The sequence below is a fragment of the Lepidochelys olivacea genome, assembly GCF_965140295.1.
Source record: "Lepidochelys olivacea isolate rLepOli2 genome assembly, chromosome: 2".
Classification (NCBI taxonomy): Eukaryota; Metazoa; Chordata; order Testudines; family Cheloniidae; genus Lepidochelys; species Lepidochelys olivacea.
The window spans coordinates 181,296,904-181,323,478 of record NC_140412.1 but is presented as its reverse complement, the minus strand read 5'-3'; the positions used below and the strand labels follow the sequence as shown (position 1 = coordinate 181,323,478).

Sequence of the window (26,575 nt, the reverse complement as noted above, 5' to 3'; positions counted from 1 at the left end):
TAGCAGTTTCCATGGTAGTGGGGCAGCAGGTCCTCATTTTCTCTATTTAATTTTCAGGATTTAAAGCTTTTTCTGTTAGTGATCTTGTCTGATGATTGATGTGTCTTGTTGTTCAATTTAAGAGGTGATGTAACACCCCTGACAACTCTAATAAGCAAGTTTCATTTAAATGATATATGTGGATTACTTCAAGTTTGTCAGGAAGAACAGCATCCTTAGTCTGACAAACCCCGTCCATAAAGCTTACTTTTAAGCAGTATGCTTTACCATAGTAGGGGCCCAACTGTATTTATAGCATGATTTACTGCGTATGGAATTTACCAAACCATGTTACAACTATGGCTTGTAGTCTTGCAGCTCCTTAATGTGGTTGAGTGTATGGTGCTTAAACACACACCTTGTAGACAGTTTGTTACTCTTTAGCTAATGGCCCAAATCGGAAAGGTTCATCTCTCATTGATTTGGACCCCTCTTGGCTCCTCAGTCTGGTTCTACATGTGTATGTAAATGTTTTTAACTCCTGAGGGCTCCCTTCAAGGTGTTTTTTGACTCACTTAGGCAGTTTACCATTAAAAGACTAATTTATTGTCAAAGCACAAATTTCCTCTTAAAATTCTGGGTCAAACACTGGATCTCTTGGGCTTTCTATGCCAGTTCGCATGCATAGATATAGCATCTCCCTGTTAGCAGAAGACAGTGCACTGGCCAGCTTTGCCATAATGAATCATGTACTCTTCCTCCCTGCTGGCTGGGAGAGATTATACTGTATTTTACAGCCTGAAAGATGACTTGGATAGGAAAGTTCTCCAGACCTTGCTGTCTAAGGAGCTTTGGGATTGCTTCCCAAACTTCCTTGTATCAAGTCTTCCAGGTTGTATCATTGCCTCTTTCTAAAAACTGTGGGCAGGGCAGCTATGGTAATAGGTAACATTATTAACAGCATGTAATTTTTTTGTTGTTGTTGAGTCACTGTTCTTCCTACTGGCCCATACACAAGATCTTGTGTATACCATGGCAAGAACCCCTACATTCGGTGGCATAGTTAACTTGCTCTATCTCAGTCTTTCATTCCCAATCAGAACTATGGCTCCAATAACATTAAAATTTGTCAATGATTACTTTAAACCATAGGTCGTCTTAGGTTGGCCTTTCTAAGAAAACCTCCGTAGTTTTTTCGGTAGCCCAGCTCACAACCTTCTTCCCCATGTGTCAAGGGAAATCCCTTATGTGGCTCATCTGCTCAGCTTGTGAGCCCTACCCTTCTTGTTCTCGTGGCTCCCTAGCTGCAAGCTGAGACTATAGCTCTGCCTCTGTGGAACAGTGCAGGGATCATACAATGTAATACAACTAACTTTCCTTACACCAAATCCTGTGGCTATAGAATCATGCTGTACACTAAAATGAATGGTGCAGTTTACATCTCAATGCTACTATTTCAGGCTTTCAGTAGATTTGGGCAACCATCACTGCATCAGCTTTGGTTCATACTTCCAAAGCTATCTTTGTGACTAATAACTAGGTTTGGAAGGATTTGATTTTTGTTGATAAATGTCAATTTCACAGTACACACACACACACACCAACCAACCAACCAACAATTTTTTTCCATAGATGATGGTGATTTAAATTTACAGATAGGTGAAGTAAGAAAAGTGCTTCTTGAGAACATAGTTTGATTTAGGGATATTTATTTTGTATATTTTGACATGTGATGTTGACAATTGTAATTCAATAATTGTCTGACTCTTCCCCGCCCACCCCCCCATTATGTCATTCAACTCTGAAAATTTAAATAGATGCTGGTGCATAGTTCTGTAGTAAGTATTGAATTCTGCAGCCATGTAGTACATGGCAGGGTAGGGCTTGCTTATTCCACTGTAATATCTGCAATCTCCCACTCCAGATATGGCTGTTTCAACTTTTGGGTGAAGTGAACCCTGTTCATGTATGGGTGGAAAATCTGTTCTGGGTGCACGTCATAGGATACCTATTGGCAAACAGTGTTATGTAGAATTACAAATCCTGTTTGCTATAACCTGACTTTTCCACTAACTTTCAGCATCCTATGGGCCGGATAAACTTGGCTAACTGCACTAATCGTCAGATTGAACCAGCCAACCGAGAGTTCTGTGCCCGACCCAACACTTTTGAGCTAATCACTGTCCGACCTCAGAGGGAAGAGGATAGAGAGACTCTGGTCAGCCAATGTAAAGACACTCTCTGTGTTACCAAGTAAGTGAATAAATATGAACTGTAACCTTTCTGCAGCGTATTAGGATTGATATTAACAGGCTATGATGCTGTTGATCTTCAGAATTTGAATAGGACCATTATCAACTGCCATGTTAAGACACTGAGTGGGTTAATCTTGAGCCATTTTGTTTAGTTCTGTTTTGCTGTTCTGCTCACATCCAGTCTTGTGAGAATGAGGAACCGCAGCTCTCATTTTGAGAGCAGTATTAGTGTCCTATAGTTTGTCTGACAGCACTGTGTGTGGCGGACAAGTGTGTTTGTTTTGTTTTTTGTTTTTTCCCCCCCTTCATTTTTTCTGAGCTCTGAGTCTTGATTGGTTGGAGGACTAACAGGACTTTTTCGGAAGGCTGGTTGGCCTTAGTGACTTGGATGGAGAGTGGGAAGGATGTAGCAACAGATCTTATTAATTTTTTTTTTTTTTTTTTTTTAAGGAACTGGTTATCCGCTGATACTAAAGAAGAGCGTAACCTTTGGATGCAAAAACTCAACCAAGTTCTTGTTGACCTTCGTATGTGGCAGCCTGATGCATGCTATAAACCTATTGGAAAGCCTTGAAATGATGAGGAAAATTGCCATGAGATTTTATGTACAAGAAAACAAACACAAATTATATTATAAATCCTTTTATATGTAGGATTGTCTAAGGTCCTCTGGGTTACTTATACTTTATGCTTTAAATCTGGAAGAGTATGTGCCATTCATTATACAGGACTATATTATGCAGTATTTGTATTTCTCTATTAGAATTTTAACTGATCTTTTTTTCCCTAACATTTATGAGTGTGATAGGAAGCAATTAAGTTCTTTGAATGTGCTAAATATTTTTATAAACCTCTACTTCTTGGAAATCTATACAGCTTAGTATGTTCTCTTAAAATATCAGTTTATTCTGAAACAGCTAAATCAGGACTTAGGTTTATCACAGGAAATCAGAAATTTCTTGTAAAACACAAGTGTACTAGTTAACTGTATTTTCCTTAAGGGAACAGTGACTCCTCAGTACACACAGTTTACTAGGTAGAGTGCTGAAGCAGGAAGGAACTTCAATGCTTTGAGGTTTTCAGTAGTTCTTCATTAGGCATAAAAGTTGCCAGTTTTGTGCACTTTACAGCACGCAGTATAAACTTTCGCTTGTGGAAACTACTTGTGAGCAGAACAAAAAATGTACAGATACATCCATAACTGTTTCTTACATTCTTAATCTTGTCTGCCATTTCTTATACAAACCAGTTTATGGACAAGTGCATGGCACACGCTATGTGGTTTACAGGAGTTGAATTATGTATGCGGTATGTTGCACATTTTCATAGAAGTCTTGAATATTTTACTAGGGTTTTATAAATTTAGTTTCAAACTGCCCAAATGTTTGGTTCTGGAATCTCATGATTTGTACAGACTATAATTCTCACTATTCCGCATTTGAGCACTAGGAAAATATATTGTAAAATTGTCTGAGTTTTATTTTAAAAAAAAAAAAAGCGCTGCTATATCCCAACTAATACTTTTCTGGCCATAAGGAATACCATAGAGTTGGCTGTAAGTGCAGGTAAAACGTACTGTACTTCAGGCCATCTGTAAAATGGCAGAACTACTCAGTTAAAGTCCAAATATGCAATGTTCACAAGCTTTCCACTGGGCTTAGTGTAAAGTACTATAGCACGACTGCGAGTGCAGTAGTGTACTTTTAAATTGCTATGAACTGTTAAATTTTCACACTTGAAACACTAAATTCTGTCACCCATACCTCTTTCATCCTGTCATTTTGTACTATCGCTCTTGAATCTAGTTTTTTTGTGTCTTAAATATTTCAGAATGATGTATTAAGATTTATTTTATTCCCTTTATGTAAAGAATAAAAACACTGAGTAAGCTTCTCAGAAATGGGTCGCCTACAGTAATAGAAGTAAACTTTGGATTGGAGGGGGGAGAAGAGTGGCTCTGAAGGAAGTAGATAACATTTCAGGGCTTCTAGTCCATGTACAGATGGTGGATTGGGTTGTGCTCAGTGGAGGGAAAGACTGACTTGTATATAGAAAACAAGATGCATTGCTGATGTCTGGCCCATACCATACTAAGTCTGTAGTGATCTGACAATTGTCTGGTCTGTTTGTTTGATACATTCACTCCAGTTCAGAGGTCAAGTAATCATGCTACAGACCTCTACCCTCCTGGCAACTTTATCAGAGACCAAGTGTTGGGTATGGAGACTAGCGGTGGTCCAACCTGATCAGGACTGAAGCATGTTGGCAGGGCAGCATGAAGCTTGAACTTCCACTGTCTAAAGTCCTCTATCCAGATAGAGCATAATCTCCAAGTTTATGCACCATCTTCTTTCACAAGTGAACAGCAGGAAAATGGCAAAGAAAGTCTCTTGGCCACCAGTGATGGACACACTCAAAACATAAGCAATGCTCAAAGCAGTGTCAAGGGACACCTCTCAAGTTGAGGGTAATGGAGCTGATGACATATGAAATGTAGGTACTTCAGAATTCAATATGAGTTACAGAAAACTGCCCTCCCTGCTTTTTTTTATCAGGCCTGTCTGTGAATTTAAATTTTATTGAAATGAAAACTTTGGACTCTATTTTAAACTTCTGAGCAGCTTAACCCTTCTATTGCCAACATAATTCCTGCACAGTGATGGGTATATTTGATATCTTGCAACTCCAAAACTAGAAATGGGATCTTTGTCTCAACAGAAAGCCAGGGACTCCCATCCTTCTATAGCTAGCTTCCAGCCCTAATAAAACAGCAAGAGATTGGATCCAAAATTTTGTGTATGGAAGTGTTTTTAAAACTTTGGAAAACTGAGATCTATAGAGTAGGTCTTACTGTACAAAGGGAGCTTTATCAGTGGAAGAATAAAAGAATAGTGCATTTCTAAATTTTAGTTTGTAAATACATGGTGTACTCAGATCCCATCACAGGCTGATGTGAGAAATACAATCCAGTGCAGCAATTGAGTCATGTAGGCTTGCAGTGAGCAGAAACATGCTTCATTAGTTTATCAGTAAGCAGTTGTTTAAATTTTCAGTGGTTATATTTCAGTGACTTTTCTCTTTAATCCTCTTAAATGTGAACTATAAAAGCTATTTGAGGGGCTTGAAAGTGACTAGTTAAAATACAATAATTCCTTTTTTAAAAAAATTAAATTTGTTCCCATGTGCTTTGAATCTGGGCTGCTGACTGTAGCACCTCAGTGAGTGTGACAAGAGGAAAAAGTGGTTTAAATGGGAACTGATATTTTAATTTTTTTTAATGGTATTAAGTGTTTGAATTATAAGCCTCTGTAAATCACCAGACAGGAAAGAGATTATTAGAGTGAAATGCTGGCTTCCAACAGAAGGTGCTAGGTCACGTCCCCCAGGAAATGCACCTTGACTCCAAACTATTCTCAAACATCAGAGGACAAAAGTGTTTTTGAGTGCTTTCTTCCCACCAGCTAAGTTTGCAACTCAAAGCAGGGGTAGGGGAGTAATAAAAAGCCCTGACATGAAGGAACTGTAGCTGGCTGGTACTTGAGGGCAGGTTTTCTAGGCATAAGCAAGAGAGCCCCAGTGTTTAGCCTGGATTAGATTTAAGGGACTTGTATATAGCTCAGATGAATGGCATATGACTCCTGCACTTGAGGAGGCTGGGCTGGAGTGCTGGAAGTAGGGGGGACCCATTAGTGCTTGGACCATGCCCCTACTCCCTGTTCAGCCTCCTGCCCTGGAGGTTCACCCATTCCTGCTTGCCCCCGAGGCCTGCCCATTGCTCATGCCCCTTCTGACACTCCCCCAAGGTGCCCTGCCTGCCACCTGCACCTCTTCACCCTCTCCCTGAGGGGCTATCCTGCCCCTTTCTCTCCACCCCATCCCCTTGCAGTCCCATTTCTCCCCCCTGCCCAGCCGGCCTTTCAAGGAGTGAAAAGGTATGAGAAGAGGGAGGGGAAGAGGTGCAGTGTGGGTGGGGCCATGGGAGAAGAGCAGGCTGTGATGAAATCTAAGTATAGAACCCACAGCCAATTGGGGTTTGTGCCCTGCCAGCTTGACAGCTCACTCAATAGCAGCGGACACAGTAGTTACAACTCACCCCCAGCTTACCTGCAGTACTGAGCAGCCTTATCTCACACTGACTTCAATATGAGTTACATGCACTCAGAAGCTTGCAAGCTTAGGCCATATTACCTACGATCTGGGAGCCTCCGTTATGGACTAGGACCCCATTGTGCTAAGCACTGTACAAAACAGAGAATAAAGACCGTCCCTGCACCAGAGAGCTTACAATCTGATCACAGGCTGTATTTTTTTACGCCTTAACTACATTATATGGACTGAGGTATGCTCGTTTAACAGATTTTTCCTATTGGCTAGCACTGCTCATGTATAGATTGGCATAAAGAATGGAATAAGGGGCATGAACTCTTCTTCATTAGGGCTGTTTTATGCAAAGTCTAACTTTGTAACTTTTTGTTTAAAAAGGCAGGTGATTGCTACCTTTACCGGCTTGCCGTGAGGTCACTGCTACCAATGGATCCAACCCTCCATCACTTATATATAGAGTCCTAACCTGAGCTGACCCCTTCTTAGCTTCAAAAGCTTCCTCATGTGAGTAAAGGCTGCAGGTTGGCCCCAGTATTTTCGTGTGACTTTGACAACTCACAAACAGTGTAAATAATACTACTTTTTTCAGAGTTTAAGTATATCTTTTTTCCAAATGCATAACGGGTTGTCAAGGTGGACCCTACATACTCTCAATGGGGGCAGGGGAAACACCTCTGCCCAATCAGATTGACTTAGTGCTGCCAGGCAAATCAAAATTCTGTTTCATAGTCCTCCATGGCACATTTTTAATAAGCAAATAGCAGTTTTAATAATAGATTGACACAGCCACACCAACCGTTACATACAATTTATGGCAACATCAATGAGTTTTTGTTTGATCGGATTAACCATTCAAAGTCATCCACAGGGAGATCACCAAAGAAATCTGAGGTAGGCTTCTTCAATTTAGTAGAGGCAGAGAAAGCCCTGTTGTGGATTTGCAAATTGAGGTGGTTAAATAGTCCTGTCGGCAAACATCTATTGATTCATTTTCATGACTCTATACATAACCAAAGCTAAAGCCTAGGTTACTCACGTATGTGGCTTTGCAGATGAGATGCAACACTTTTTGGAAAGATGGCTCTTACGTCATCTGGCCAAAAGAGGCTGGCTTTGTTTCTTTTCCTTGCAGCCTAGAAGACACTAGTAAGAATAGACAGTGCTGCATGGCTCAGGCAATGTTGAACTCAGTGTCCCCCTTGATCTTTGAACACATCTTCAATCTGTTTATTGAAGGGATTCTCCTTTCCAAGCACATGGGGCCATTCGCTTAGTGCCTTCTGCCAGATAATGCGTGCCCCCAGGGCTGAAGTAATCTGCAAATAGTTTACACAAATACCGTCAGTTTCTTATTTTTATTTGTGTTACCATAGTGCCTAGGAGCACTCAGCATGGAGCAGTACTTCATTGTGCAAGGTGATGTACAAACAGAACAAAAAGACAGACCCTGCCCCCAAGAGCATTCACTTTGACGGGCAGAATCCTGCTTTCCTTACACCTGCGGGTCAGTTCCACTTAGACAGTGAGCAGGTGCAATATTCTCTTTTTGTGAGGAAGTAAAGCAAATCTGGAGTAGAAGAGAAGAGATGGTACTACTGGGCAGAGCAAGGAGCTGGACGGAAGTGTTGTTCCTGGTATGAGATCTAAGATGCAACTGACCTGAGGAAAGTGACTGGTCCTTGTAATTGGAAGCAAGCTGGCCGCATGTTTAGCTGGTAGCCTTTATTTTTGCAGGTTTTTCTAAGCTTAGATTAAACAAGCACTTCAATGAAACTGTCTGTCTTGTTCAGGCCACTCATCAGAGAAGGAAAGTAATCTAGGCTGCTGGGTATCTGTAGACAGCTCTATTCAGCAGCTACTTAAAATTCATTTTTAGATGTGCTTTCAGATTATTATGAGGTATGAAAAAATGAGTAAATTGGCTGCAAGTCTTAAGCAGAGAACCACAGAAGTGTAGGACTGGAAGGGACCTCACTAGGTCATCTAGTCCACTCTGCTGCATTCAAGGCAGCATATTCTGTTGCAGGCTAGAACCTCGTATGGCTGCTGCCTTCTCCGTGAGCTGCTATTACAAACAAACTGGGCCTGATTTTTCAGAGGTAGTGAACACTCTTAGAGGAGCTTTTCAAAAGCACCTGCAGGATTTAAAGCAAAAATCTGTTGAAAGTCAAAGGCCTTTGTGTGCCTGAATGGGTCAGGTGCTTTTGCAAATCCCTCTTACCCCCCTCGAAGTCAATGGGAACTGCAGGTGCTCAGCCCCTCTGAAAATGAGACCCATTAGTTCTAAGTTCAAATCAAACCAGCAAGTGCTACTTCACGAGTGGTGCTGGTTGATTGCCAGTCCCTTTGTATGAAGACAGCATTGACTGGTTACACGTCTTAATTAGTCCCTTCATTAGCAGAGTGACTGTCTTCCCACAGTGGCTGCTTAAACACTGTAGAAGGGCAAGAGGGTGATTTGATAACCAGTATAACTTCAGTGCAAAAAAAAACACTCCTAAAGAAAAACAAAAACAAAAAAACAAAAACTCTATTTCAGTCTGACTCTTCTGTAACAAAAGTTCTTTCATATGCAGTTAATGTATTTTTTTAAAAAACTGTAATTTCTGACCTACAATTCTACCTCTTCATTTTGATTATACGGTTGCTTTACTTTCATCTCAGAAGATTCACTGTTGCATTGATTATAATTACAAGACTAAAATAGGACTGTGTGTACATGGTTTTACCAAGCTGCAAACTTCATTTTAACTGCAAAGGCTAGTTGCCTTCGCGGTTGCCTTTTACCTCCGCTGTGGACTGAAATTCTGAGAGGTACAGGGCTGACAACAGAGGGTCATTAACCCAGGCTGGTCCTCTGTTCTACATCCACCATCCTGGGCAACAGGTTGGCTCCCACTGAGGATGTTGATTTATCAGGGGAAAGGACACTTGGCACCTGCTAGTGGTTTGTGATCACCTGTTAAGGCTGCTCCTTGAGTCACCTATGCAAGAGATTGAAAGAGCCATGGGAAGGTTGGGCAGGAGAGGAGAAGGGGATGGAGCAGATGAGGTCAAAAGAGACAAGCTGGGAAAAGGTGGCTCAGTTGTTCAGAACACAAATGATGGCTCCCCTGACTCCAGCGCAATGAATGGTCTGGGGTGGTGAGGAAACTGAGACAGGGCAATGAGGGTAGGTTATTTTTGTGTGAATCTGTTGGTGTCTTGTGCTATTAAAGGGAGAGCAATAATATGTTAAAACCCAGGGTTCTCAAACTGGCGGTTGTGAGGTTAATACATGGGGGTCGTGAGCTGTCAGCCTCCAGCCCGAGTCCTGCTTTGCCTCCAGCATTTATAATGCTGTTATAAATTAAAAACACTTTTTAAAAAATATATTTAAGGGGGGGGAGGGGTGTCCCACGCAGAGGCTTGCTATGTGAAAGGGGTCACCGGTTTGTTAAACACAGGCCACATAGAGACTTTGCACAGGATTCTACCTTATCCGAGGCCCCCGGAGCACGTAAAACTAGAAGGTTCACAACTGCAGGTGGAGTTTTGGGAGAGGTTATGTTTAAGATGTCGAGGTGGGTAGCAGTCTGAGGGCTGTGACCTGGTGCTAGAGATTGAGCAGTGGGCCTTGTGGTCTAAGCTCCCAGCAGGGTATGTCAGATAGAAGATCTACACCCCATGAATGTGCCTAGGGAACCCATGGCAGTGACTGGACTTTGTTCAGTCTCAAGAAGCTTAAAACATATGGGATCTGGTGTCTGAGGCCTGGTCTACACTGGGGGGAATCTATCTAAGTTACGCAACTTCAGCTACATGAATAACATAGCTGAAGTCGACGTATTTAGACCTACTCCCTGCGGTGTCTTCACTGCGGCCGCTCCCCCATCGACTCCACCTGCGCCTCTAGCAGTGGTGGAGTACAGGAGTTGACGGGAGAGCTCTCGGAGGTCGATTTATCACGTCTAGACTAGACGTGATAAATCGACCCCCCCCGCTGGATCGTTTGCTGCCTGCTGATCCAGTGGGTAGTATAGACATACCCTAAGTCCCCTGACAGCAGTCTAGTGAGTGGCCAAGATGTGGCACTCAACTGATCTGACCTCGTGGTAGCAATGAGCTTCAGCTCTGACCAAAAAGGCCACTTTGGGGATGAGAATCTCCAGCACTTGGTTTTCTTCAAAGCCAACAAGCGTACCAATTCTAGCAGTGGGTTTTGGACATTTGTCTGTACCTAAATCAAATGGCTAAAAAGATCATCAACTACATTTTGCATGTGCTACTATGTAACTGCCAGATGAGCAGAGACCCAGAAGGGTCAGATGTCAGCCAGGAACCTATAACTGCAGTGACCTGCTACTAACCTTTTGCAGACCATTACTATGTTTTTTAGAAAAGTATACTATCTGATTTCAATGGAGAGCTATACCAATTTACACCAGTGGGGATCTGGCCATGCATGTTTTATTTTATTTATTTTTTTTTTGGTTGAGCTGCTGCGAGCTGGGGCAGGGTACGTTTCCCTTTAATTTTAATTACATAACTTGTCCACATGTCATTTTAGCTTTGTCTTTCTAATACAAATGGATTTTGTCATGACTTAAGGGAGACTCTAATCACCCTAAAGCTGTGTTTTCCTGCCTGTACATAATCATTAGGAATCCTTTAGAACATTTCATACAGGCTCTGATTGTGACTCAGGGCTTAGAATTTTTTTTTTTGTAGGTTCATGAAACAAATAACGGTTTTGTTTTTATAGGAGCCTGTTGAAATGCATAGTCGTGTCATATGTACAAAGTAATCAGCTTCTTTTAAAACAACTATTGCCCTTAAAGCTATGTAGGCCTTGCAGTGACTTTTAGTGGGATTGTTGTAGTAAAACAGGATTCTGGGAGCTTAAAGGAAAATAATTGAATTTTCTGTCTGTTTTAAAAAACAAAACCGTTCTCTCTCTCAAAAAAAATTACAGTATAAATACAACCCGATGTAACTTCCCTAAAGGGATGAATCACAAGACAACATTAAGGGTGGGATTTTCAAAACCACTTAGCCTTGGCCTGACTGTACCCACTACAGTAGGAGCAGAGATAGGCCACAGCTGAGTGCTTTTCACAATCTCACCCTCTCTAGTTCCCACTTCAACATTTGGAAAAATATATTAGCAACTTATGTAAAGTCTCTATAAGAGTGATTTACTTTCTTAATAGGTGGAAAACTCGGGCACTTGAATTAGGGTGTGCATTTCCACACTTGCTTGAAAGCGGCATTTAGGCCGTTTCAGGGAGTGAAAATTCTTTACCTCAAAGTAGCACCCTGGAACCCGCATATTCACCACTGTGATCTGATGATATGTTTGGTACAACGCATGCCTTGTGAGGTATCATTTTTAAAAGTCTTGATCTGTTGAATCTTAATATCCTGTTGGATTGTACTGTTGTATCATTGTAGGTGAAGTTAGGAAGTATTGCTCTATGTGCTACTGAAATATGTTGCAAGGTTGGGAAACACCCACAGCCAGCCTTTCAATTGCAACAAAGGAGAGCCCAGACATTGTTAATGGCCCATCAAGAAGAATCCACTATCCCTGAGACTTCTCAGAGAAGGTACATATTCCATGGGGCTGGGCAGACTAATCACATCACAGCAAGGATCTTTCTAGCCTCTGGAAGAAGAGTGGCAGTGACATCATCACTTAGCCTCTCACTCCCCCCCCCCCATCTCAACATCTGGAAGATCAAGACGTTGACTTAGGGAGATTGGTCCCAGGCTGGAAGGATGACAGTTTGGTTCAAGTCTTGCTTAGTCTAAGTTAGATTGTGAATTTATTTTTATTTCCTAGGTGACCAACTCTGTGCTCTCTATGCCTGCTACTTATATAATCACTTACAATCTATCTTTCTGTAGTTAATAAATCTGTTTTATTTTACCTACAACGTTTGTAATTTGAGCTGAGATTCCCCTAGCACTTCAATCAAAAACCAAGGCTGGTGCATATCCACTTTCCTATGAAGAGGTGATGAACTTATTAATGAGTTTGCACTGTCCAAGGGGTCCTTGAGCAGCGCAAGACGTTACGGTTCTGAGGTGGGGCATTGGCTGAAGCCTCTCTATTTATGGCTCATGAATGGCTGGGAGATCATTCTTGTAACTCAGTTGGGTGTATAGCTTGTGGATGGCTATGTACGTGCAGTGCCTATCAGAGGCTGGTAGCTTGATATTAGCACCACAGTGTGAGGGGCAGCCTAGGGTTTGGAGGGCTCAGTGGTCCCACAGTCCAGGTTGTATTCTGAGGACCCTGTCACGCAAGGGTCTGTGGCAGGAATCTGTGTGGCCGTAGCAGTGGCTGCAAGTGGCTGTGTCTGTATCTTGCTCCTACCTCAGCAGCCCCTTCCCCTGCCCCTCAGTCCTCCCTCTGTCTCCCTTGCTGGCACCAGCCTGATCTCTGCTTGGGGAGGGGTTGAATCGCCATTGGGGTTCCGTGGACTCATCTCACTTCCTGCTACCCGGGTCTGGGGATTGTTCCCGATCATCCTGCTGCTGGCCCTGGCTCCTCTGGAGCTGGTGCTTCACCTGCCAAGCTGGGCAGTGTACAGGAGTGGCTCAGTTTCGGGGGAGGAGGGGAAGGCTGAGCCCTCATTAGCCTTAGCTCCCCGCTGCCTGTGCTAATCACATGGTTAACTGTTTGCAGGATTGGTGCCTACATTTGAAAATTGGGCCTAGGTTGTCAGGAGAAGGATGACCGTTTGGCTATCGCACAGAACAGAGAGCTAAGAAATCTGGGCGCCTCCCCCCACCAGCTCTGCTTCAGCCTTATCGTTGGAGCTAGTTGGAACACTTTTGCCTAAAGAGCTGATTTGTGCTAGGTGCTGTACAAAGACAGGATTCCGGCTCCAAAGCACTTATCATCTAAGAAGACACATGAGATACGCCAGAGCTGAAGGGGAGAGAGCCAGGTGTGTTTAAAAGATGATGATTATAAGGACATACAGTACTGTGAGCCCCATTTCTGATCTGTGTCCTCTTTTTCCTTTGCATTGGGTGGCCCCTGAGCAGATCTACCAGACTGGGCTGGGCAGGCATAAGATGTGGGAGAATGTAGACACCTAGGGGATTTAGACATCTACAAGGTTAGGGCACAGTTGAGTTGGGGTTTGATGATTTAAATTTTGGCCATAGGCACCTTAACCATGAGATCTTCAATGATCTAAAAATCAAAACAGAGTCCTACAAAAAGTGGACACTAGGTCAAATTACAAAGGATGAATATAAACAAATAACACAAGTATGTAGGGACAAAACGAGCTCAAACTAGCCAGAGCCATAAAGGCTAACAAGAAAACATTCTACAAATACATTAGGAGCAAGATCAAGGACAGGACCAAGACTTCCCTCTTCTGCCCCCCCATGTCCTGATGCCTCTCTACCTTCCTGCCCCTGACAGCCCCCCCCCCCCCCCCCGGACTCCCATCCCCTATTCAACCCCCACTGCTCTTTGTCCCCTGACAACCTCCGCCCCATCCAACCGCTCCCTGTCCCCTGACAGGCCCCCGGAACTGCCTGCCCCTTATTCAATCCCCCTGCTCCCCGCCCCCTTACCATGCCGCTCAGAGCGGCAGGACTGGCAGCCATGCTGCAGTGCTTCCCGGCAGGAGCAGCAGACCACAGTGCTGGCAGCGCAGCGAGCTGAGGCTGTGCAGGTGTGGGGACAGCTGGGGACTAGCCTCCTGGACCAGGAGCTCAAGGACTGGGCAGGACAGTCCCACGGGCTGCATGTGGCCCGTGGGCTGTAGTTTGCCCACCTCTGTTCTAGATAATTAGTCCTGCTACAAGTGCAGGAGACTGGACTAGATGGCCTCTCAAGTTCTATGAAAGCGGATCAGGCCCCTGGAAAATAAGAGAAAAAGAAACTGCCAAGCCCTCCTCATCATGCTAACAGCAGGAGCACTAGACTTTAAGAGCTGCAAAAGGCTAATGGGAGAGGTGAGAGAAATAATCCAACCAGAAGTCTAAACTCACATGGCCAGATCCTGGTCCCTGTTAATAGCTACTTTCTAATATCCCAGTGGCACAAAGCAGATTTACAGCTGTCCCCTAAGTGGCCAGCTGACAACTCCCCTTGCAGATGAGAATCACCTAGAGTGAGCTACAGCAGCTGCATGCCACTATGTCATCTTCACAGCATAGGGAGTGTGGGCAGGAGAAAAGGGGCCTGGAGCACTGATGCACTCCGGCAATCCATGGATGCTACTACTGGCCCTTTGGCAGCCATTGAAGTTAGCTGTAACTTGGCGCAACCTCTGCTGAGCCTCAGGATAAGAAGGCATAAAGGTGATGTAATACCACCTTTGCTCTGCCCTGAAGCCCCAGGTTCTGATCTTTGCACAGCTCAATCAGATCCAAGGCTTTGGACTGTAATTTGTTATTTCAGTGCTGTTGCCAACTAAAAAACAACAGTTTCTATTAACCTCAAATAGTTCACCAAGCTTTGCAAATGTTTCGTTCAAAAAGTCCTGCAGTGAAAACTGAGCCCATTCCAAGCTTTCCCCACTACATTAGGCTCTGAGATGGTACTTTTTTGTGACAAGCTACTTGTACTTTTAGCCAAGCAAGAATGTCTGCTTCAAAGGAGACTCACTTCTAGCAGGAGTCTGTTTTAACTTGAAAGAGAGATGCTTGTCTATTACCTCAGCTGTCTATTACGGATATAAAAAATAGATGAGGCCTGTAATATCTAATACAACTTTAACACTCTCACAACCCTCACTGCATAGCCAACAGCAACATTTGAGAATATTGGGTTGTATTACAACTAGGGATGGACTGGTGATCAAATCCCCCACCCCCGTAGGGTACTTCACATATATTTTGTCATTAACTAGGGCCACCATACTGAATGCCATCACAGTAGGCAGTAATGCCCTTGAAAGCAATACTCCTAGCAGTGGCTTTGCCATAGTGTCCCGTCAACTTTATCGGACACAGAAACATCACCATCACCAAAACATCACCAAAATAACCCTCAGTTCCTTCAGGCAGTGACCAAAATTCAACATGCTGCCACAATCAGTCTGGAGAGTAGGTCAGACATTCCAATAGCTGATCTGCCTATGGTTCAAGGGCATGTGTTTCTAATATAGGAAGGAATGCAAATGTTTCTAAACTCGTAAATCCACCTCTAAAGGATGTGATGATTAATAGCAGCCACTGTTTTTACTGCAGTCTTGCACACCTCACATATATGAGAGTTTCAGCACAAAACTAAATGACACAAAGATTGCTGGGCTGATTCCATTTTCAATGTGAAGCCCAATAAACTTTTCACCTGTTCTGTGTATTTTAATGTCTTGTAATTATAGCCAAGTATATAACCTTTTGCTCTACTATCTTAGATGAGCTAAGCTTTAAAAACATGGGAAATTGAACTGTCCTGTGAGAACTGATAAAATGCACAAAGGCAATAACTCCAGCATGAGCCACTCCTGTGCTGAGTCATGGCCTGGGCTTTAATGGATAAGCTGAACTACAAAGTTCAGGTTTTGAATCTCCCTTTGTAGTAGTCCACAATGTAATTAGCCAGCAAAGCCATATGACAAAAGTACTGTTCAAAACAATCCCTCTGGATACTAACCAGCCCTTTATGATGATATTAGGATCTTGGGACTATGGCTTGATTTTACCTAATTCCGTCTAATAAAATAATCACAATAATATTTTACATCTATATAGCCTTTCATCCTTAAGGATCCCAAATCCCTTTACAAAACCTATGGGATGAATCCAGAGGCCTTTACTCAGTTTGTACCTGGGGCCAGATTTTTAAAGGTAGTTAGGCAATACTCCTAGTAGGTGCCTAACTCCCATGCAAAGCCATGGGAGATAGGCACCTAAATATCTTTAAAAATCTGGCAGTTGGTCCTTACTGAAGCAAATTCCTATAGCGACAAGTGGAATTTGGCCTGAGTTAAGGACCAAATATAAACTAAGGAAAGACCACAGAACTTGGCCCCATATAGGGCAGGACCCTAAGGCCACTGCAGAGAACAGCAGTCTTGCCACTGACAAGGGGCAATTCAGAACTATTCACTCACACCAGAGGAGGTGGCTGCTAACAGTTAATATTCATGCCAGGCAGTGACTGCTGGGAGATCTGCCATGGCCTGTTGCAGCTGCAGCACTGGAAGCGTTTGTGCACTGTGGCAGCTAGTCCTACTTGGGAGCAATGTTGGAAATATTTGCTGATATTTTACTTCTTGTGGATTTTTGAAAGCCAAGAAACCAGCAAAGAGAAAGTTGTTCTAGATCATTTTTTTTAAATGCCAAACTATGCTCTCTTGGAGCAGTTTACAGATATGGAATAAGACAATTCCATGTGGCCAGCTCCTGGATGTCAAACATGAAATGAGGTGGAAGGCTTCTTGTGCCCCTCAACATTGTGCATCCATGAGGCAGTGGAGTGCAAACTGGCCCTAACTGAGTAGCTTAATATATTAGGGCCTGAGCCTGCAAAATTTCATGTACGTGCTTAACTTGAAGCATGTGGGTAGTAGTGAAGCACACGTGTAAGGGTATGTCTTCACTGTAGCTGGGAGGTGTAATTCCTAGCTCGGGTAGACATACACGCATGAGCTGTGCTTGAGCTACTTGGTAGCAAGGGCGTTGGCTCAGGCTAGGTGCCTGAGTACATACCCCGTGGTCAGGCGGGCTTGTACTCAGCTGGCTAGTTTGAGCCTCTGCCTGTGGTGCCATACACACTTTCAGTGTGCTATCTCTACACCTCCCAGCTGCTGTGTACACAGACGCAGACTTCGCCTCAATGAACAACATACAAGTGAAGGAAAGCAGCAAATTGAGAGTGAAGGTTTCCAACTACAGCATACGACACAGTACAACTGAAATGGAACTATTCGGGGGCATTATGCAGGGACATGGCACTCTGAACTACATGGGAAAGCAGGGAAACTTTGGCCAAGGACGCAAGTATCTTTAATGCAGAGCAGAACCAACCTCAGTTTATAATCTGTCCTCCAAACACAAGGGAACGCATTGTACTCATCTTAGAAGGCTGAAGGGCTGACAGTCCCTCCTGAGACTTGAACTTGTGGTTCCGGGGAGTTTGAAGCATGAGTCTTTGAAAACTGAAACAACTTTGCCCCTTTTTTACCACATTTTTTTTTTACCTGATTAGGGTGGAATCCATCAGCAGGTTCTATCAGCTGCCAGCTTTCTCCTCCTAGTTTGCGCCACTCATCATCAACTGTAAATCACATCATCACAAAGGATTAAAGACACACACACATCACATCCCCTTCATGCCACATCAGAGAGAGTATTTTTAGCAGACAACTGCTGTGCATAAAGATTATGCTAGTTTATGAAACAGGGCCAGAGCCAACACTGCATTCAATCCCATTTCTGTAGGGTAGTATTTAAGCCTTTATTTGTTTTATCCATTGTATTTATACAGGGAGATTCTTTGAACATAAATGATTGTAAAACAATTAACTTTGCCTTCCAACTAAGAATGCTGCTGCAGTGAGTGACACTATGAAATATTTAACACTCCCTCATTTTACATCAGCAGCATCTTCAGCAAGGCCAAAAATAAAGACACTTCTGCTCGGAAAAAGAGAGTGTACCAGTAGACAGTTGGGTTGATGTCTTCAGGAACAGAATGTCATTTTCAGTTACTTTTCTTGCGAGTGGCCCTTTTCAACTCTGACAAAATAACCTTTCTGAATTATATAAGCACTGCATTCAAGGCAAATGGTGCTGTTCTGTAAGCCCCAGAGCCATGGAAGGAATAAAAAGCTTCCTTCCTTGAAAAGGGTTGAATGGCGATCATGCATCGGACCAGTGGAAATGGCCTTAGCCAACTCCTAATTCAATAATTTATTTTATAATGATGGAATGAGAATTTTTAATGGTATTATGCACATATTCCATCATGAGAGAACATGCTCTCTTCCTCCATCTCCCTTTTGAAAATAGCATTTCTGCTTGGCTAAACAACCTGCCCTAGAATCATTGCTGTTGCACCTGGGGCCCGATTCAGATTTTTTCAAACACTGATTTATCTGTAGAATCAGACCTACAATATTGATTTAAACAGACAAAGAATAAGTGATGCAAAACAGACAGATTTTTAAAAAAACATATTGCTTATTAGTAACACACCATACACTCTGGATCTTCCTTGTACATTACACACACAAAAAAAATCATGGCGCTCCAAGTCCTTCTTAAAATTAGGCGATTATATTATTAAAAAAATAATTGCTCATGAAATACACACTGCATTTTCATAAGGGATCTGGGATACATTAGTGATACAATATTACTCAGCCATACCTCAATACTATATACTTTAATCCAGGACACGTGATCTAAAGTAAGACAACACTGAGCTGTCACAGTTACAATTATTTTCGGTCCTCACATAGACAAGAAGGAATAGGAGAGCAAGGATGCAAAGGGATGATGCGTTTTGGTTTGTATTGCTGTTAGTATCTTTTTTTATGCATTAAGGATCTTGTAAAAATTTCCTTTGGGAGGCATAAGCATGGACCAATCCTAGGAAGCGTAATAGTGTGAGGATTTTGGATTGAAGGTACCATTTCATTTTGGGATTCAAGTTAGTGTTTGAGCATGTTTTATTCTTTTCCTTGGCAAGGAAGGGAGTTCACCTGTATTTACATCAAAGTGGGTAGGGGAGAGATTGTGCTTCAGCCATGTATCCCATGTTCTCAAACATCTTCAGAAGCTATTGGACAGGTTCTCAACTGGTGTAAACCAGTGCCGTGCCACTAATCTCCACGGAGCGGTGCTGATTTACACCAGCTGAGAATCTGCTCTGATATATTTAATGGCTACATTTAGCATCTCTAGCCAATGATGCAGCAATAGGCTTTGTAACTCATTGGACCATTACACACACACACATCCCTCCTGCGGCGGTGCTACATGGCTGTATCACACTCTCTGGCCCTGCACCAAGCACAGCTCAACCAGACCATTGGTTCTGGGACAAGATTTGTAGGCTACACTAGTGTTTAAGTGGCAGACTCTGCCTGCCCTTGCCAGGTTGCACAGCAGGGAGAGAGGGTGCAGGGAGCCCTCACATTCCCTTGCACACTAGTTCATGGAGCAAATAGAATTGCACTAGCATGGTGCAGGGGAGTGTTGGTACTACACACCCCAAAGGCATCACAGACAGATGCCATTAATGTGTGTCCAGATCTGCAGGGCTCCCTCCCAGGACCTGTGAAGCTGAGAAGCTCAGTGAGCTTCATCTCACAGAGTTTCCTGGCAATTTTGTCTGCCCTCTCTCTCCACAGGACAGGATCATCCAGCCCTTAATAATTTTCACTTCACTTTTTTTTTCTATTCCTACTTTAAATAAGCCTATGGACCAATTTCTGACTGATAGTTGCCCCTGCCAGAAAAGCCACAATGACAATACTGGCTGGAAGTTGTACTTCACTGTCTGTCTATTGCCCAACCCGTGCAAAGCCCCTGAGCCACAAGCACCCTGGAATCCTGGCTCTGCTGTCACACAGGGGCATCCCATTGTTTCAAAACCACTGGCTTCTGATCCAAAAGTGGATCCTGAGTCCCAGTGCTTGTTCTTTTTTAAATAAACTTATTCTTGGTTTTACTATAAGTTCATTTCAGTGCAATATATTAAAGGGTGAATCTTCAGCTGAGATAACAGGCTGGTATATACACTGTCTCTTGGAAACAGCAGACTTGGTCGTCTCTGAGAGTGTCCATTGGCAGGGGCTGGGTACTGTAGGGGAATGCATTTTAAGGAGGTTTGGGGATTGGAGCGCACCTGAGGTTAACCTCCAAGGCAGAGTAAAGGCAGGCAGACCTTCTGAGGAGACAGTCTGGGAGCCTAACAGCAGGGAGTGTGTGGCATTCTGTACCTCAAAGCAACCCCCATATTCATCCCTGTCATATAATTATGATACATTTCATACAAAGCATGTCATCTAAGATATCATACAAAAACTCATGATCTGCTGAAACGCATTGTTCTGTCCAAATACGCATATCGTTAGTGTGTCTGAAGTTATGAGATTTTTGCTCTATGGTTGTTACTGAAATATGTTGTAAGTTTGAGAGTCTCTACTGCTAGTTCCCAGCAACAGCAAGGGTGGTTACCCACTCCTAGCCCTGGTCTACACTAGGACTTTAGGTCGAATTTAGCAATGTTAAATCGATTTAAACCTGCACCCGTCCACACAGTGAAGCCCTTTATTTCGACTTAAAGGGCTCTTAAAATCGATTTCCTTACTCCACCCCTGACAAGTGGATTAGCGCTTAAATCGACGTTCCCAGCTCGAATTTGGGGTACTGTGGACACAATTCGATGGTATTGGCCTCCGGGAGCTATCCCAGAGTGCTCCATTCTGACCGCTCTGGACAGCACTCTCAACTCAGATGAACTGGCCAGGTAGACAGGAAAAGAACCGCAAACTTTTGAATCTCATTTCCTGTTTGGCCAGCGTGGCAAGCTGCAGGTGACCATGCAGAGCTCATCAGCACAGGTGACCATGATGGAGTCCCAGAATCGCAAAAGAGCTCCAGCATGGACCGAACGGGAGGTACGGGATCTGATCGCTGTTTGGGGAGAGGAATCCGTGCTATCAGTGTTGGATCATATTAAAGAAGTTATGTATTAAAATCACAAATGAGTTTGATTCCCCAGAGTTTAAATTCCAGGGTATTACTAATGAAGAGGTCTCTTGGTTTTTGGTACTGTTTCTCTCCCTCTATGTGTGAAACTTGCAAGCTGCTAATTGTGTTAGTACATTCTAAGACAGAGTCTGTTCTCAAAGCAATTCACAGAGAGAGAGACTCAAAGCAATACTCTAACAACAGAAACAGCACCCAGAGACTCCCCACCCTTTTGTTGTATTAACAATTGTGATTAAAATAGAGATAGAGGATGTATGTGGATGGATGCTTGGTGTGGATAATAACTGAATGATCAGGGAGGTGCCAGCCTAAGAATCCAGTGTCCATCGGCTGAAGAAGGCGTCAAGTGGAAATAACCAGAGGACCCTCCCCCCCCGGAGGGCAGACTGGAATCCACCCAACAGCCTCAAGGATGGGAGAACCAAAGAACAAGATAACATCTTGGAGCCGTCAGGAATGTGCTATCTGCTGATTGATTCAGCAACAGCATGATGAAGCAATTCCCATAGACTGGCATAGGAAGAAATTCCTATAAAAATAGACTCTAAAAAGTGAGAACTTTGGGGTCTGATTCTGCAAACCAACTTCCAGGAGCATCAGATGAGCATCTGACAAGGCCCTGCTCCCTCCTCATGTCCAGGCCACCTGGCCAGTGGCTTGGCATGAGCAACTCTAAGGCTGGTAACTATGATGATAACCTTGCAGAACCTGTGTGTGTGTGTGTGTGTGAATAAATTTGAGATTGAATGGAATGTTATAGCTATAACTAACTGCTTACTATGATTCTTTCTGTATTCACAATAAATGTGGTATTTTGCCTTTTTCCCTTTAATAAGATCCTGCTGGTTTTTATTTTATTGGTACAACATCAGAACTCCGTTCCAGTTTTCGAAATGCCAAAACCTTTGTGAAAATCTCCCAGGGCATGAAGGACAGAGGCCACAACAGGGACCCGAAGCAGTGCCGCGTGAAACTGAAGGAGCTGAGGCAAGCCTACCAGAAAACCAGAGAGGCGAACAGCCGCTCTGGGTCAGAGCCCCAAACATGCCGCTTCTATGATAAGCTGCATGCCATTTTAGGGGGTTCAGCCACCACTACCCCAGCCGTGTTGTTTGACTCCTTCAATGGAGATGGAGGCAATACGGAAGCAGGTTTTGGGGACGAAGAAGATGATGATGATGAGGAGGTTGTAGATAGCTCACAGCAAGCAAGCGGAGAAACCGGTTTTCCCAACAGCCAGGAACTGTTTCTCACCCTAGACCTGGAGCCAGTACCCCCCGAACCCACCCAAGGCTGCCTCCTGGACCCAGCAGGCGGAGAAGGGACCTCTGGTGAGTGTACCTTTTAAAATGCTATACATGGTTTAAAAGCAAGCATGTGAAAGGATTACTTTGCCCTGGCATTTGCGGTTCTCCTACATGTAGTCCTAAAGCCTTTGCAAAAGGTTTCTGGGGAGGGCAGCCTTATTTCGTCCTTCATGGTAGGACACTTTATCACTCCAGGCCAGTAACACGTACTCGGGAATCATTGTACAACAAAGCATTGCAGTGTATGTTTGCTGGCATTCAACCAAAATCCGTTCTTTATCTCTCTGTGTTATCCTCAGGAGAGTGAGATATAATTCATGGTCACCTGGTTGAAATAGGGTGCTTTTCTTCAGGGACACTCAGTATAGCCCATTCCTGCTGGGCTGTTTGCCTGTGGCTGAACAGAAATGTTCGCCGCTGTTAGCCACAGGGAGGGGGGAAGGTTGAGGGGGTAGTCACGCGGTGGGAGGAGGCAAAATGCGACCTTGTAACGAAAGCACATGTGCTATGTATGTAATGTTAACAGCAAGGTTTACCCTGAAAGAGTGTAGCGACTGTTTTATAAAATGTGTCTTTTTAAATACCGCTGTCCCTTTTTTTTTCTCCACCAGCTGTATGTGTTTCAATGATCACAGGATCTTCTCCTTCCCAGAGGCTAGTGAAGCTTAGAAAGAAAAAAAAACGCACTCGCGATGAAATGTTCTCCGAGCTCATGCTGTCCTCCCTCACTGACAGAGCACAGACGAATGCGTGGAGGCAAATAATGTCAGAGTGCAGGAAAGCACAAAATGACCGGGAGGAGAGGTGGAGGGCTGAAGAGAGTAAGTGGCGGGCTGAAGACAGGGCTGAAGCTCAAATGTCGCGGCAGCGTGATGAGAGGAGGCAGGATTCAATGCTGAGGCTGCTGCAGGACCAAACCAGAATGCTCCAGTGTATGGTTGAGCTGCAGCAAAGGCAGCTGGAGCACAGACTGCCACTGCTGCCCCTCTGTAACCAACCGCCCTCCTCCCCAAGTTCCATAGCCTCCACACCCAGACGCCCAAGAACGCGGTGGGGGGGCCTCCGGCCAACCAGCCACTCCACCACAGAGGATTGCCCAGAAAAAAGAAGGCTGTCATTCAATAAATTTTAAAGTTGTAAACTTTTAAAGTGCTGTGCTTAAAGTGCTGTGTGGCATTTTCCTTCCCTCCTCCACCACCCCTCCTGGGATACCTTGGTAGTCATCTCCCTATTTGTGTGATGAATGAATAACGAATGCATGACTGTGAAGCAGCAATGACTTTATTGCCTCTGCAAGCGGTGATTAAAGGGAGGAGGGGAGGGTGGTTAGCTTACAGGGAAGTAGAGTGAACCAAGGGGCGGGGGGTTTCATCAAGGAGAAACAAACAGAACTTTCACAGCGTAGCCTGGCCAGTCATGAAACTGGTTTTCAAAGCTTCTCTGATGCGTACCGCGCCCTCCTGTGCTCTTCTAACCGCCCTGGTGTCTGGCTGCGCGTAACCAGCAGCTAGGCGATTTGCCTCAGCCTCCCACCCCGCCATAAACGTCTCCCCCTTACTCTCACAGATATTGTGGAGCACACAGCAAGCAGTAATAACAGTGGGAATATTGGTTTTGCTGAGGTCTAAGCGAGTCAGTAAACTGCGCCAGCACGCCTTTAAACGTCCAAATGCACATTCTACCACCATTCTGCACTTGCTCAGCCTGTAGTTGAACAGCTCCTGACCACTGTCCAGGCTGCCTGTGTACGGCTTCATGAGCCATGGCATTAAGGGGTAGGCTGGGTCCCCAAGGATACATATAGGCATTTCAACATCCCCAACAGTTATTTTCTGGTCTGGGAATAAAGTCCCTTCCTGCAGCTTTTGAAACAGACCAGAGTTCCTGAAGATGCGAGCGTCATGCACCTTTCCCGGCCATCCCACGTTGATGTTGGTGAAACGTCCCTTGTGATCCACCAGAGCTTGCAGCACTATCGAAAAGTACCCCTTGCGGTTTATGTACTCGGCGGCTTGGTGCTCCGGTGCCAAGATAGGGATATGGGTTCCGTCTATAGCCCCACCACAGTTAGGGAATCCCATTGCAGCAAAGCCATCCACTATGACCTGCACATTTCCCAGGGTCACTACCCTTGATATCAGCAGATCTTTGATTGCGTGAGCTACTTGCATCACAGCAGCCCCCACAGTAGATTTGCCCACTCCAAATTGATTCCCAACTGACCGGTAGCTATCTGGTGTTGCAAGCTTCCACAGGGCTATCGCCACTCGCTTCTCAACTGTGAGGGCTGCTCTCATCCTGGTATTCATGCGCTTCAGGGCAGGGGAAAGCAAGTCACAAAGTTCCATGAAAGTGCCCTTACGCATGCGAAAGTTTCGCAGCCACTGGGAATCGTCCCAGACCTGCAACACTATGCGGTCCCACCAGTCTGTGCTTGTTTCCCGAGCCCAGAATCGGCGTTCCACAGCATGAACCTGCCCCATTAGCACCATGATGCATGCATTGGCAGGGCCCATGCTTTCAGAGAAATCTGTGTCCATGTCCTGATCACTCACGGGACCGCGCTGACGTCGCCTCCTTGCCCGGTATTGCGTTGCCATGTTCTGGTGCTGCATATACTGCTGGATAATGCGTGTGGTGGTTGATGTGCTCCTAATTGCCAAAATGAGCTCAGCGGCCTCCATGCTTGCCTTGGTATGGCGTCCGCACAGAAAAAAGGCGCGGAACGATTGTCTGCCGTTGCTCTGACGGAGGGAGGGGCGACTGACGACACGGCTTACAGGGTTGGCTTCAGGGAGCTAAAATCAACAAAGGGTGTGCCTGTACATCAAGGAGTATTTCAGGCAGGACTGCACGGAGGGTTCCAATAAGAAATGGTGCACCAAAGTTATCGTTGTTATTGGAACAAGGAGGTTAGCCTGGCCTCTGATTGATACATGGCTAGATTAACCTCACTGCGCCTTCTCTGTGACTGACTGCAGTGTGATCTAGACAGGGGAGGAAGAAAATGAGTACAAAACAAATCTGGTCTATTTCTTGTTCTGACCCACTCCATCTATCCTTTACATCTTTGGCTGGCAGCAGATGGTGCAGAAGGACTGCATGCCATCCACATCTCATGGCTGCTTGGCAGAAGATGGTACAGTACGACTGCTAGCCATCTTCATGTCTTGCCTGCCTGGCATAAGATGGTACAATACGACTGCTAGCAATCCTCATCTCTTGCCTGCCTGGCAGAAGATGGTACAGTACGACTGCTAGCAGTCCGTATCGCCTGCCCGCTCACCATAAGACGGTTCAATAGGACTGCAGGACTAAAGAGAATGACCTGGTCAAGTCACTCCAAATTTAGTCCCTGTGCCCATGTCTGCCCAGGCGCTCCCAGCCGACGTGGCCAGGAGCACCTCGGACACGACGAGGACGACTACCAATCGTATTGCACCGTCTGCTGCCAGAAGGCAATGGGTTGCTGCTACTGTGCAGCAAAGCCGTACCGCGTCTGCCAGCACCCAGGAGACATAGGGTGACGGTTACCTGAGCTGGCTCCATGCTTGCCGTGGTATGGCGTCTGCACAGGTAACTCAGGAAAAAAGGCGCGAAATGATTGTCTGCCCTTGCTTTCACGGGGGGAGGGAGGGTGGGAACGGGGGCCTGACGATATGTACCCAGAACCACACGCGACAATGTTTTAGCCCCATCAGGCATTGGGATATCAACCCAGAATTCCAATGGGCAGCGGAGACTGCGGGAACTGTGGGATAGCTACCCACAGTGCAACGCTCCGGAAGTCGACGCTTGCCTCGGTACTGTGGAAGCGCTCCGCCGAGTTAATGCACTTAATGCACTTAGAGCATTTTCTGTGGGGACACACACACTCGAATATATAAAACCGATTTCAAAAAAACCGACTTCTATAAATTCGACCTAATTTCGTAGTGTAGACATACCCCTAGTGTTAAGTGACCATTAATCAGCAGGAGAGTTGTAAACAAGGGATTTGCAATGCTGTAGGAGGGCTATGCAAGCATCACACAATGGGGGATTGCTCAACTCTGTGACTCAGCAAAGCTCACCAGGACATGTCTGGATTGGTGTTTTCCAGGCACATGAACTGAGGATATAAAATAGGGGACAGTAGCATCATACTTTGGCCTTTCTCTCCCCCACATACACTGGAAGCAACAAGAACACTGGGAAGACAAAGACACTGAGGAGACTGTTCTCAAGCTTAAAGGGGAAGCCTGT

At 44.6% G+C, this 26,575-nt stretch overlaps 2 protein-coding genes across 6 annotated transcripts in view; one reads left to right on the top strand and one right to left on the bottom strand.

The window, feature by feature from the left end:
* Positions 1-4,772, top strand: part of ANLN (anillin, actin binding protein) — a 44,725-nt gene extending 39,953 nt beyond the window's left edge. For 3 of the 4 annotated variants that reach the window (XM_084620018.1, XM_084620016.1, XM_084620015.1), the window contains 2 exons: positions 2,060-2,232; positions 2,685-4,772. In XM_084620018.1, coding sequence (XP_084476144.1) covers positions 2,060-2,232; positions 2,685-2,808 — 297 coding nt within the window. In that variant the 3' untranslated portion in view covers positions 2,809-4,772. The remainder of the gene's footprint in view (positions 1-2,059; positions 2,233-2,684) is intronic. The other variant, XM_084620017.1, reaches the window with a different exon arrangement.
* A 2,252-nt stretch (positions 4,773-7,024) lies between these two features.
* AOAH (acyloxyacyl hydrolase) overlaps positions 7,025-26,575 on the bottom strand; it is a 125,648-nt gene continuing 106,097 nt past the window's right edge. For both annotated transcript variants that reach the window (XM_084620331.1, XM_084620332.1), the window contains exons 21-22: positions 17,501-17,577; positions 7,025-7,654 (exon numbers count right to left, since the gene is read on the bottom strand). In XM_084620331.1, the coding sequence (XP_084476457.1) occupies positions 7,526-7,654; positions 17,501-17,577 (206 nt within the window). In that variant the 3' untranslated portion in view covers positions 7,025-7,525. The remainder of the gene's footprint in view (positions 7,655-17,500; positions 17,578-26,575) is intronic.